We start from the raw sequence: 13,923 nt of genomic DNA, 5'->3' as shown, positions 1-13,923 counted from the left end.
AGGGGAGAGAGAGAGAAAGAAATAGAAACATCAATGATGAAAGATAATCATTGATCGGCTGCATCGTGCATTCCCCACACTGGGATCAACCCCGCAACCTGGGCATGTACCCTGACTAGGAATCTAACCATGACCTCCTGGTTCATAGGTTGAGGCTTAACCATTGAGCCATGCTGGCCAGGCCAGATCCATTTCTATTAAAATCCTTGATAATTGTACTAATCATTACCCATGCCTTCTTTGGGCCTTGTTTTCTTTATCTATAAAGCGGTAGTATTTACTTTTTTTTTTTATTTCAAAACTCCTAGACTGCCCTAACGTCTATAACACTGGGAACTGATAATGGATGCTTTGCACACAGAGAACCTGAACAAAAACTCTGCAGTCAGAGATTGTGATAGAAGTCTATAGGCAAGAGTCTTTACCTTCACTGCTGAAGGGAAGGATATCTGAAGAGAACATGTTCTAGATTTTTTTGAATTTATGTAAATTGCAAATACCTTGGTTATTGCTTTTTTAAAAAAATTCCCATAATTACTAAAATAAACTGAGAACAAATGTAAAACCTAGACTTGGCTTTAAATTCTGTGTGTAGTAAAAACCTGGAGTTGGAGAGGAAGGGTAGTCTTAGAATAAAACAATGAGTGAAAAGACAGAATTCTGAGACTCAGATTCCTCTTGGGGGAAAAAAATGTATTTCTGGAAGAAATACGAAGGAAAAAAAATGGTGTGCTTTGTTTTGTTTTTTTCTTATCAAACGGTGATTCATATCTAGGCTCCTCCTCCAATTGTGTGACATTGGTCAAATGACTTAAAATGTGTTACAATATTCCTCTCACTATAAAAACAACAATATTTAAAATTGTAAAACCTATTAAAATTTGTAATGTGTCATCTATGAAAATGTTATGACATGAGGAACATAAGAAATGATAGCTAATACATATGTAGGATTTAAAATCCTCTGCTATCCCATCAGTTCTTACCTTTTAGTTTTACCCCTTGCTAGACTCTGACTTTGTATCTTTTCTATAGTGAATACTTTAGAAGACCTCTAATACCATAAAACCCAATTTTATTCCATTATTACAAAAATTCAGTAACTATATACAATTATTGAAAAAACATATACGTATTTCTCATAGAATTTATGTTTACTCTTATTCTTCTCATCTCTTGAGAAGGAGGGCTAATGTTCTTTTTTTTATTATTATAATTTTTTAAAAAATATATTTTATTGATTTTTTACAGAGAGGAAGGGAGAGAGACAGAGAGCCAGAAACATCGATGAGAGAGAAACATCAATCAGCCGCCTCCTGCACATCCCCCACTGGGGATGTGCCCGCAACCCAGGTACATGCCCTTGACTGGAATCGAACCTGGGACCCCTCAGTCCGCAGGCCGACGCTCCATCCACTGAGCCAAACCGGTTTTGGCGAGGGCTAATGTTCTTAACATCTATGTTTGATTCTGATCACATAACCATTCTAATTGTAAGTTATTAGTAATAGCACTTTACCCCCAAAATTAAAACTGAATTAAAATCTCATCTTTTATAACCTGTTCTTAATTTTCACTTTTCCACCTTGAGTTTTAGAGTCACTTATTCACCTGTTTTTTATACAGGTGAATGTATAATGTGTAATGTATTCTCAATATTTTTTCTTTTCTTTTTATAAGCTCTGAAATTTTATCTTTTTATATGCCCCAGGCATATAAGGTTACTTACCTTCACTCTAGAGTCCTCAACTACATACTTCTTTCCAATAAGGGAAATCAATACTAAAATCCTCTTTTACTCAATGTGAGTCTTTCTGTTATCATCATATTCTTTATTTTTTAAAATTTTATTGAATTTTTTAGGGTGACAGTGGTAAATAAAATTATATAGGTTTTATGTGTACAGTTTTATAGTACATCACAGTTAAGAAAATGAAGTAACAATTTGCAAATCATATATCTGCTAAGGGTTTTATAATTAAAATATCTAAAAAACCCTCCACCCTCAATAAGCAAAAATCAACTCATCACAAAAGGGAAAATTATTCAAACAGGAACTTCACCAAGAAGATGTATATATGACAAATAAGCACATGAAAAAAAGCAAAAAAAAGTATTTGTCGTAAGGGAAATACAAATTTAAAACAATGACATATCACCACATGCCTATCAATATAAGCAAAGCAAAATAAAATAAGCATAAAAAATCTGACCATACCAAGTACTGGCTGAGAGATGGAGGAACTGTAATTCTCACTACTTACTGGTCAGAGTGTCAAATGGACCATTGCTTTGGAAAGCATGCTAACACTATTTTAAACAGTTAAATAAATATTTACCTCATGATCTAGCCTTTCCATTTCCAGCTGTTACCCAATAGCCTAATACTTTCCAGTTTAAAATCCATGTCATTTATGTAATATAGAACATAATGAGGTAAAATTAGTGTGAAGGTCAGAAAAAGTAAAAATTCTGTATAAGATAAAGAGATGCATGAAAATAGAGAAGAAAAATATGAAATGTAGAGAAGAAAAAGTATAACTAAAACAATTGTACAAGGGTAAAGCATTTAGAGAGGGGCAATTGGAAATGTGCAAAAAAGTTTTTATTCCATTTTGTTAAGTTTCTCTTATTTAAATTTTATCTGCAAAGTTAGGGTTCCTTAACCATTTTACTTAATTTGGAGTCTTATGACCCTTTGGGGGTAGTGAAGGAAGAGCTGTGTTACCCAAGAGAAAAATTACACATTTCACATTTTTCTGAGGATGCTACCAGCCATGAAAGCAGTAAACACCTGTGGTCATATATTATCTTCCTCTGAAAATAAACAGTCCCAGCAGTCCAGCCCCAAACCTAATCCCATATGTGCATTAAGATGATTGCTTCTGCATAAAAAACCCTAGTCTTCAGGCATTGCTTGTCACTAGCAGTGGAAAAATTTATGTCTAGAGAGAGGGATTTTGCCCTAAAGGATAAAGAATCAGGTCTCTATTTTGCTGAGTTTATAACAGTAAAGGAAATTGCATTGTATTTTCTGTTCTTTTCGAAAGCAGACAAACATTATTCAAAATTAGGGGATCATAAGCTCATCTGCTTTGCCACATCTCTAGAAATATTTCAATTGTGTCTTCATGCCTGCTATCGCCATCTCAAACTACAATAGTTCCAGATTTATCCTCACTGGATTCCCTGGCCTGGAAGTTGACTATCTCTGGCTCTCCATCCCTTTCTCCTCCATCTACACTATGATTTTTCTGGGAAACTGCCTGGTGCTGCATGTGATCCGAACAGAGCCGAGCCTGCATGAGCCCATGTTCTACTTCCTGGCCATGCTGGCCCTCACTGACCTGTGCATGGGACTCTCCACCATGTATACAGTGCTGGGAATCCTATGGGGGATCATTCAAGAGATCAGCCTGGATGCCTGCATTGCCCAGTCTTATTTCATCCATGGTCTGTCCTTTATGGAGTCCTCTGTTCTCCTCGCTATGGCTTTTGATCGCTACATCGCCATTTGCCACCCACTACGCTACTCCTCCATCCTAACTAATGACAAAATCATAAAAATTGGGGTCGCAATCTTATGTAGAAGTACTTTACTCATACCTCCGGTCATCATTCGCCTAAAGTTCTTAAATTATTGCCATCCCCACATTCTCTCTCACTCTTTCTGCCTGCACCAAGACTTAATTAGAATGGCCTGTTCAGACATCCGCTTCAACAGCATCTATGGTCTGGCCCTGGTGATCAGCAACTTGTTGTTGGATGCAGTGCTTATACTTGTGTCCTATGTCATGATCTTGCATGCAGTCCTAGCTATTGCATCACAGGAGGAGAGAATCAAGTCCTTGCAGACCTGTGTATCTCACATCTGTGCTGTTTCAGTTTTCTATATCCCAATCATTGGCCTGACTATGGTGCATCGCTTTGGGAAACACCTCTCACCTTTGGTACATGTGTTCATGGGCAACGTCTATATCCTTTTCCCTCCCTTGATGAACCCCATTATTTATAGCATCAAAACCCAGCAAATACGAAGGAGAGTCCAGAGACTGTTTTACTTGAAAGAAATGTGCTGAGATCAAATGTGCATGATTTTAAAAGTCGACAAGTGGAAATCAAAAGGGTAAGAATCAGTATATAATTAAAAATGTATTTAATGACTTCTATTTGTGTAATTGCTATGTTGCAAATAATTTCCTTTTCATTTTGCCCACAGCAATCATAAATCAGTGAGATTGACATGGGTTATATTCTTATCAATTATATAAATCATAATATATACATATTAATATATGAGAAAAATTAGCTGTTAAAATTTCTATCTTACTATGGCTACCTGAGTGAGAATGGTTTTGAATTCACCCAATATAGAAAATGTGAATTTTCTAAGTTAAATTCCTTCAGGTAATTACTAAAGGATCAATAATGATCTTAGTCCATTTTCACTAGTCTAGGAAACATTTTTGTTTATTGTTTAGCAATCATCTCTGCTACCCATGATAATGTAATGGAGTAAGCATATAAGGATACTAGACTATTTGGATGATTTAAAAAGTAGTGAAACAAACAAACAAAAAACTAATCTGATGCTATTTTCCCACCAGCCAAACATTCTTTTCTCACTTGTATCGTATGAATAGTAATTGAACTGGAGATATAGAAAACCAGTAATTGCCAGAGTAGAAAGAACCAGATTTTTGTGGTCGGTTTTTTTTTTAATCTAAATAATAATAACAATAGCAACTAGCATTTGGAAACCATTTTAAATGTTTATTATGAGTCCATATCTCATTTAAATCCAAGTCCCAATTAATAAAAAATGGAAGAGCACAGAGTATTATTAAGGCCATATAATATAAATATATTTCTAATTTATTTCTCCATCAAGATTCTGTGGTAGATATTATTTTCTACTAAATGCATGGGTAGTGTTGTATCATAAATCAGCGAATAAGATACAAGACGCCTTAATAAGCCAATTAATTAGGAGTCATTTATTGTGCATGGCCCAGAGGGAGGTGTCTCTTCCAAATCTCTGAGCCCCACAAACAAGAAGTTTCCCATATTTTTACTTTTTGAGCTTCTTTGTTTGCAGATTTCACAAAGATCTCTGTGTGGATTATTGTTACAGACAGTTATAACCTTGAATACATAATGAGTTAGTACTTGGCATAAGAATATGGGAATTATTATTGGTATTAATCTATATTAGTCTAATACATTGGATGGCTAGCTTGCAAGGTCAGACAGTTAAGTTTAACTTTTTCTATTATTTGAACTAAAAGCAAAGTCATTTTCTAGAATAAGAGACTGTCTTAAAGTGATAGAGCTTACAATGACAGAGTTTACAGGACTAGGGACTATCTAACAATAGCAGAGAATTCAAACAGCAGTTTTTTATACAAGATGGAGGTTACTATGCTTCAATAGTTTAAAACATACAGAAGTTAAATGATATGTTCTACTTTCAGGAGGTGATGGGTGATGGGATGTGGAAAAATGTTCTATTTCAGTTTCAAATCACATGACAACTTTATTTTCTTCCTTCTGTACTTTTTAATATGAACTCTATTAAATGTTTATGCAATCGTTATAAAACGTTGACATGCTAAATAAAAATGATCAAATTAAATCATGGATGATAATATAGTACATACATTTGGATTCTGTTAGTATGTGTAAGTTTCTTCAAAATATGATTGTCATATGATATTTACATAATATACTTAATATATTCAAGGCAATTTTTGAAGTATAATTACAAACATTAATTCACTCTATTTAGATATATATGCACAGTTTGATGAGCTTAGAAAATATTTATAGTTATGTAATCACCACCACAATCAAGTATAGAATCTTTTCATCACCCCAAAAAGTGCCTTTTTATTTCTTTGGGATCAGTCTTCTCTCATAACCCTAAGTGTCTGGCAACCAATAATCTGATTTTTGTCATACAGTTTGCCTTTAAGAGTAGGTCATAGAAATTAAATCATAAACAATGTAATACTTTATATCTGGAGTCCTTCACTTGCAACAATGCTATTGACATTTATTTTTGTTGTTGTCTGTATCCACAATTTATTTTTATTGTTGAATCCTATTCTTTTGTATCACATACAGCAAATTTATTTAATCATCAATTGTTCAGCACTTTAGTGTTTAGTAGTTTTAATTTTAAACAAAGCTATCATAAACATACACACCCCATGATTATCAATGTATTTCCTCAAAATTGATAGTTTATGTTTAATGTATATATTTTACTAGTAATAATGCAACTACCACAGTAATAATAATAGTCATAAAAATAATGCTTAGTTTATATTTATCAGAAGCCTTTTATATGCCAGTCATTACGGAAGCACTCAGTAGTGACTGTTGATATTAATCTTTAGAGCAAATCTGTGAGGTAAACAATAATCATTTAATTGTGCAGATGAGGAAATTGAGGTAAAGATATTTTAAATTACTAGAAAATAATTGTGGGACAATTTAGTTTCACAGCATTTTTACTACTGTTACTGCTGTTTTATTTTACATTACAGATATTTCCACATCATTCTATTTGTTTCTGTTGGGGGTGTGTCATGGTGGGAGTTGGGAATTTTAAATTGTGTATTTATCTAAATATAAGTTTCAAATGAATTATTTAATAGGTCACTCTTCTCTCAGCCAGTATTATGATATACCAAAATCCTAAGTAATAGGTTTTGTACTTTATACTTGAAAAGATGTGGTAACTTTTGTTTTGTTTTGTTTTGTTTTTTAGGATTATCTTGTTCCAAGGGAACCTATCTATGTCAACGGTCGTCTGAATTTTTAACTTTGCACTTAAGTGTCAATTAAAGTTTTTGAGTTTAAAAGTATCTTTGCTGAAATAAAACCCAATTTTATTTTAACAACTTTTCTGTTATTTGGAAATTGATATTCTCTGCTAGACTGTTGTGGGGTTTTTTCTGCCTCTTCACTCACTCTCACCTTCATCCAAGTTCTTACCACCTGCTTTAAAGGGGAACCCTCATGTCCCTGAGAGATTGCTTGACAGAACTGGATGAGATGCAGATATAAATCTGAGTCTGGGACTTTATCCTTTCTGCACCCCCTACTGAATGTTGACTCATTATTTTCTCTTAAATCCACTTAGTGACCCATTCCTAATGTTCTTTACCCCTCCAGTCCTGAAACTGGACCCATTTTCTCTTACTTCCCTGACTCTAACATTTGTGTTTATGGCCCTTGACTATGGAATCATTTTTCCCTAGCCAAAGCAACTCCCTTGGCAGCGTCACTGCTCAACATGAGCCATGAATGGGGTGTCCCCCTCAGTGCTTTAAAGAATTCCTAGATTCATTTGTTGCCTGATGGAGGACAAGGACACCAGTTTTCTGACTGACCAATGCACATGGCCATTTTCACTCTAGTGCTGCTCTCTCTAGTTGGCGTGAAATATCTGGCAAGGAAACTTTCCTGAGATATTTAAGCAGAAAAAAAGGGAAGGGATATTAATCTCCCTCTGCTTTTAGATTTGCCCTATAACCCATTGAGTTTCTATCCTTTCATGTCCTGACTCTTCAAATGAGGGCCTGGGAGTGTGCAGCTGAAACTTGGACCTTTGAAGATGATATCTTATTCTCCTTTTCCATCTGTGTTTCTTCTACCCATCTCATGTTCAAAAGGAGTCCACTACTTCTTTGTCTGAGAGGAACATCCTCTACGTCCCAACCTCCTTCCTCCCTACCCTTCTTCTAGGTGGTACCATCTAACAGAAGTGTTTAATGACATAATAATGTTAGAACTCTACTGAAAGAAAATAAAAATCAATAGTATTCAAAAGACAAAATATCTCTAATTTTATATATATTAGTGGATTAGTGGCCCGGTGAACAAAATTCATGCACAGGGGGAGTCCCTCAGCCCGGCCTGCACCCTCTCCAATCTGGGACCCTTTGAGGGATGTCCAACTGCCAATTTAGGCCCAATCCCTCTCGCAAACTGGGACCACTGGCCTCTAACCACTCACCACCCTGCCTGCCTGCCTGATTGCCCCTAACTTTTCTGCTGGCCGGCCTGATCAACCCCAATTGCCCTCCCCTGTCAGACTAATTGCCCCCAATTGCCCCCCCTGGCCTGCTTGCCCCCAACTGCCCTCTCAAGCCAACCTGATCGCCCCTGACTGAAACTGCCTCAGCCCCACCACCATGGCTTTGTCCAGAAGGATGTCTGGAAGGTCTTCTGGAAGGTCTCCTGGTTTAATTAGCATATTATCCTTTTATTAGTATAGATACATACATACATTATTTAAAATATAGAGAAAATAGAATATATATATATATATATATATATATATATATATATATATATATTCTGATTGGTTTCAAGTAACTTTTATTATGGTAGTATGTCCCAATTTTCCCAACTTTTACTTATATAATAATGCTAACATTTTTGGCATGTGTTAGGCTTTTTTCCACTGTATCACATTTAAATCAATTCTGAACCCAACATGACGCTGCAAATGTGCAAACTAAATTTTATTGCTATATCTATAAATGATTACTAACATTAAACAATATCTTCCAGATATTATATACTTCCTCAATTTTTTTAAAAAAAATGGACGCATAGGTAGAATAATGTTTCTAAGATTTTATACTTAGAATCAGTGGAGCAGAAATTTGATTATTGGCAGTATGACTTCAGAGATTTCCCCCTTAGTCATAATCCTACAATGTAATCTAATAAATAAAACTAGTATTTCCTTATTAATTACATGAAAATGATTGCAAGCAATCTATTATATTTTAAGCCTATTGTAACAAAACTCAATATTACATACAATCTATGGTGTGCTTACTCTGATATTGCCCTGAACAAAATCACAAAAAGAGAAAGTTTTTACTTTTCATCTCATTTACTTAAATTTTTACTGTTATTATTCTCTTCTAATACTGAAATGATTTAAGATGTCCAATATAATTGTAGGTACTCTTCAATTAGCAGAGTTACACTGAAAAATGAAGACTAAGTTGTTTAGTCTACATCAGCACAATTTCTTGCTCAAAGAAAAGACCTGAATAACCTTCTCCTGAATTTTCTTTGTCCTAACACCATAAATGATGGGGTTGAGAGCGGGTGGTACCACCACATAAAGATTGGCCAGAAGAATGTGCACATGGAGCGGTATGCTGTGCCCTCCAAATCTGTGAGCAAAGAATGAAAAAAAGGCGGGGGTATAGAATAGTAGGATAACGCAGACATGGGAGCCACAAGTACTCAGAGCCTTGAGTCGAGTTTCTTGGGAAGGAATTCTAAACACAGTACAGAGTATAAGAGAATAGGAGATGATGATAAGCACTACATCCAGGCATGTGGAACATAGGGCTGCAACCACCCCGTAGTAGATGTTGATTTTGATGCTATCACAAGCTAACTTGGCAATGCCCATATGTTCACAGTATGAGTGATGAATAATGTTCTTCCCACAGTAAGTAAGCCGATAAACCAGGAAAACCAAGGGGAAGCAGATAAGGAAACTCCTAATCACAGATGCAATGCCCATTTTTCCAATGACTAAGGGGGTTAGAATGGTAGTATATCTGAGTGGGTAACAGATGGCTACATAGCGGTCAAACGCCATGGCCAGTAATATGGCAGACTCTGCCACAAAGATGAAGTGAAGGAAAAACATCTGGGACACACAGCTACCAAAAGAAATACCCCCTTCTTGAAACCAGAAGATTGCTAGCATCTTTGGTGTGGTAACTGTGGAGAGAAAAATATCCGACAGGGCCAACATAGAGAGGAAATAGTACATGGGTTCATGAAGACTATGTTCAGTGAATATCAGAAATAATAAGAGGGCGTTGCCCACAAGAGCAACTATATACATGGAACAGATGGGGATGGATATCCAAGTATGTGCCTCTTCCAGTCCTGGGATTCCAATCATGGTGTACCAAATGTCTCTAAGGATGGTAAGGTTTGAAGTCATCGTGTTTTACTGTGTCCTCTGATATTGAGACCTGGAACGAAAAGCTAGAGAGAGAGTGAGAGAAAAAATGAGAGTGAACTTGAGAGAGAATAAACAAAGTTATTTTATCAGGTTGAGGGTGAATCTTGGCATTGCAGTAAAGTTAGTTACCTTAAGAAAGGACTGGACATCAGTAATTATTCAAGGATAAGGAACCAGATCAGCTTCATTGACATGAAAGTTACCAAATTTATAGGGCTAATGCTACTGATAATGATAATGGTGACAACAATAGTAATAATAAACAGTTAATGGGTTTATAACTCCATGTGGGCACTATAGTCGATACATATACTTATTGACTTAGCGTCATTCAAGAAAGTCCCTTCTAAGCTCTTGCACATCAGACTTTTCCTCCTTGTCTGACTGATCATTTCTGGTGAGTAATCATACTTTATTCTCTGGAGCCCCAGAAATAATATGTTCAGAATATGGGTGTGAATTTTAAGGGAGCTCAAGACCTCTAAATCCTTGAAAATTATTATTTCTTTAATTTAATATGAAGTCTTTCATCATCAAATAAAAATCATTTGGAGAGAGAAAAATGGAAGTCTGAATGGACCTGGTTTTGCACAGCGCTGTATTCACTTAATGTTGTGCATATTAGAACCATGTTCTCTCTTTGCATATTTCCAGTATGCATGCATTTTAACTAAACTACCACTGTGCAAAGCAAGCACTCATATAACATCTGTAACTCAGCAAATAGTGTCCTCTCATCTTCTTCACACACTTCATCCTGCCTCCATTCTCTTTTGCCTACAATGCCTTTTTTCTACTGTTTATTCCTTCCAATTTGTGTTTAATGTTTGTGTTTTCCTTCCATTTCTCCCTTTTCTGCTCAAACTTGAGTATTAGTACTGCAATATACAAAGTTAATTCAATCCCCATCAAAATACTAATGACATTTTTAAAATGTATTTTTACTGATTTCAGTGAGGAAGGGAGAGGGAGAGAGAGATAGAAACATCAGTGATGAGAGAGAATCATTGATTGGCTGCCTCTTTCACATCCCCTACTGGGAATTGAGCCTGCAACCCCCGTGACCCTTTAGTTAGTCCAAAGGCTGATGTCTATCCACTGAGCAAAACTGGCTAGAGCTTTCTGCTGCTCTTAAGGATATCCTCAGGTGAGGATTTTAAAAGAAAAACACAACAGCAACAATAAACTACAAGGAAGAAAACATAGGTACTAAGCTTTTGGGTTTGGGTCTTAGAGAAGATTTTATGAATTTGACCCAAAAGCAAGGGAAGTGAAGTGAAGGCAAAAATAAATGAATGGGGCTTTATCAAACCAAAAATCTCTGCACAGCAAAAGAAACCACCAACAAAACAAAAAGGCAACCAACTGAATTGGAGAGAATATTTGCAAACAATAGCTCTGACAATGGGTTAATATTCCAATATGTAAAGAATTTATACAACTCAACACCAAACAAACAATCTAATTTTTTAAAAATGGGCAGTGGACATGAACAGCCACTTCTCCCAAGAAGATACACAAATGGCTAACTGATATATGAAAATATGGTCAACTTCTCTAGCTTTTAGGGAAATGCAAATCAAAACTACAATGAGATACCACCTCACACCTGTCAGAATGGCTTTTTATCAACAAAACAAGTAGTAACAAGTGTTGAAGAGAGTGTGGATCAAAAGGATCCTTCATTCACCACTGGTGGAAATGTGAACTGGTACAGCCACTATGAAAAACAGTATGAAACTTACCCCCCAAATTAAAAATAATATTAACATATCACCCTGCAATCCTTCTTATAGGCACCAACCTAAATATTTTGAAAACATTTATTCACAAAGTATATGCACCCTTATGTACATTGCAGCATTTTTCACAGTGACTAAGATGTGGAAACAACCAAAGTGTCCTTTGATAGATTACTGGATAAAGAAGATGTGATGCATATATGCAATGGCATACTACTCAGAATAGCAAAAGATGAACTATTGCTCTTTGCGGCATGAATGGACCTTTTGAGTATGTTAAGTGAAATAAGTCAGAAAAAGCTAAGAACCATATGATTTCACTCATATGTGGGATATAAAATGGAAACTCATAATCACAGACAATAATCTGGTACTTATCATAGCAAAGGGAGGCAGAGAGATAGTCAAGGATAAAGGGGGCTAAATATTTGGTGGTGGACAATTATTTGATTTTGGGGGATTGGGCACACAATGCAATATACTGATCATGTATCATTAAAATGTACACTTGACATACACTGACTGAAATAAAGAATATTATAGAGAGTTCCAACAGCAGACTAGAGGATCGCAAGAATCAATTCAAAGATTTTAAATACGAAGAAGCAAAAAACACCCAACCGTAAAAACAAAAAGAAAAAAGAATCCAAAAATATGAAGATAGTGTAAGGAGCCTCTGGGACAACTTCAAGCGTACCAACATCCAAATTATGGGGTTGCCAGAAGAAGAGAGAGAGCAAGATATTGAAAACCTCTTTGAAGAAATAATGACAGAAAACTTCCCTTAACTGGTGAAAGAAATAGACTTACAAGTCCAGGAAGCGCAGAGAACCCCAAACAAAAGGAATCCAAAGAGGACCACACCAAGACACATCATAATTAAAATGCCAAGAGCAAAAGACAAAGAGAGACTCTTAAAACCAGCAATAGAAAGACAGTCAGTTACCTACAAGGGAGTACCCATACGACTGTCAGCTGATTTCTCAACAGAAACTTTGCAGGCCAGAAGGGAGTGGCAAGAAATATTCAAAGTGATGAACAACAAGAACCTACAACCAAGATTACTTTACCCAGCAAAGCTATCATTCAGAATTGAAGGTCAGATAAAGAGCTTCACAGATAAGAAAAAGCTAAAGGAGTTCATCACCACCAAACCAGTATTATAGGAAATGCTGAAAGCTAATCTTTAAGAAGAGAAAGAAGAAAAAGGTAAAGATACAAATTTTGAACAACAAATACACATCTATCAACAAGTGAATCTAAAAATCAGCTGACCAGGTTTGGCTCAGTGGATAGAGCATTGACCTGCAGACTGAAAGGTCCCAGGTTCGATTCTGGTCAAGGGCATGTTCCTTAATTGCGGGCACATCCCTGATAGGAGGTGTGCAGGAGGCAGCTGATCGATGTTTCTCTCTCATCAATGTTTCTAACTCTCTATCCCTCTCCCTTCCTCTCTGTAAAAAAAAAAATCAATAAAATATATTTTTAAAAAAATAAAAATAAAGTGAATAAATAATCTGATGAACAGAATAAACTGGTGAATATAATAGAATCAGGGGCATAGAAAGGGGGTGGACTAACTATTCTCAGGGGGGAAGGGGTATGGGGAGTGCAAGAAGAGACTAGACAAAAATCATACACCTATGGATGAGGACAGTGGCGGGGGGCGGGGGGCTGGTAAGGGCAGAGGGTGGTGTGGGAACCGGGTGGAGGGGAGCTATGGAGGGGAAAAAGAGGAACAACTGTAATAATCTGAACAATAAAGATTTAATTAAAAATAAAATAAAATAAAAAAACCAAACCAAAACAAAACAAACAAAAAGTACACTTGAAACCTATAAAATCTTATTAATCAATGTCACCCTAATACATGTAATTTGAAAAGATATTTAAAAACACTGAAAGCAGGAGGTAAAGGAGATATGTGTTTTTAAAAAAACTAAATGAAATGAAGAATTTCAAGTGTTAGATGAGGGATAAATAAAATGAAATATTTTGAGACATACTGTCTAGAAAAAATATTGATGTTACTGATATTATAAAGTAGAGATAGAGATGCAAGATTTAAAGATGGTTGATGCAATTCTTTCTAAACTATTAATATGTCACATGTCTAAGAACCATTAAGGACATAAATTTGATGGACTGTCTCAAATTTAGAAA

The 13,923-nt window shown here is 35.7% G+C and overlaps 2 protein-coding genes across 2 annotated transcripts; one reads left to right on the top strand and one right to left on the bottom strand.

The window, feature by feature from the left end:
- The first annotated feature begins 3,131 nt into the window (after positions 1 to 3,131).
- On the top strand, positions 3,132 to 4,079 carry LOC132241670 (olfactory receptor 51V1-like). Its single transcript, XM_059710611.1, has one exon. The coding sequence runs from the start codon at positions 3,132 to 3,134 to the stop codon at positions 4,077 to 4,079; it is 948 nt and encodes a 315-aa protein (XP_059566594.1).
- Positions 4,080 to 9,046: 4,967 nt separating this feature from the next.
- On the bottom strand, positions 9,047 to 9,997 carry LOC132242131 (olfactory receptor 52Z1P-like). Its single transcript, XM_059711047.1, has one exon. It carries the CDS (start codon positions 9,995 to 9,997, stop codon positions 9,047 to 9,049), a length of 951 nt encoding a protein of 316 aa, XP_059567030.1.
- Between the last annotated feature and the right edge of the window lie 3,926 nt (positions 9,998 to 13,923).

The sequence above is a fragment of the Myotis daubentonii genome, chromosome 9, assembly GCF_963259705.1.
Source record: "Myotis daubentonii chromosome 9, mMyoDau2.1, whole genome shotgun sequence".
Taxonomy (NCBI): Eukaryota; Metazoa; Chordata; class Mammalia; order Chiroptera; family Vespertilionidae; genus Myotis; species Myotis daubentonii.
This window is presented reverse-complemented; position numbering and strand designations above follow the sequence as displayed.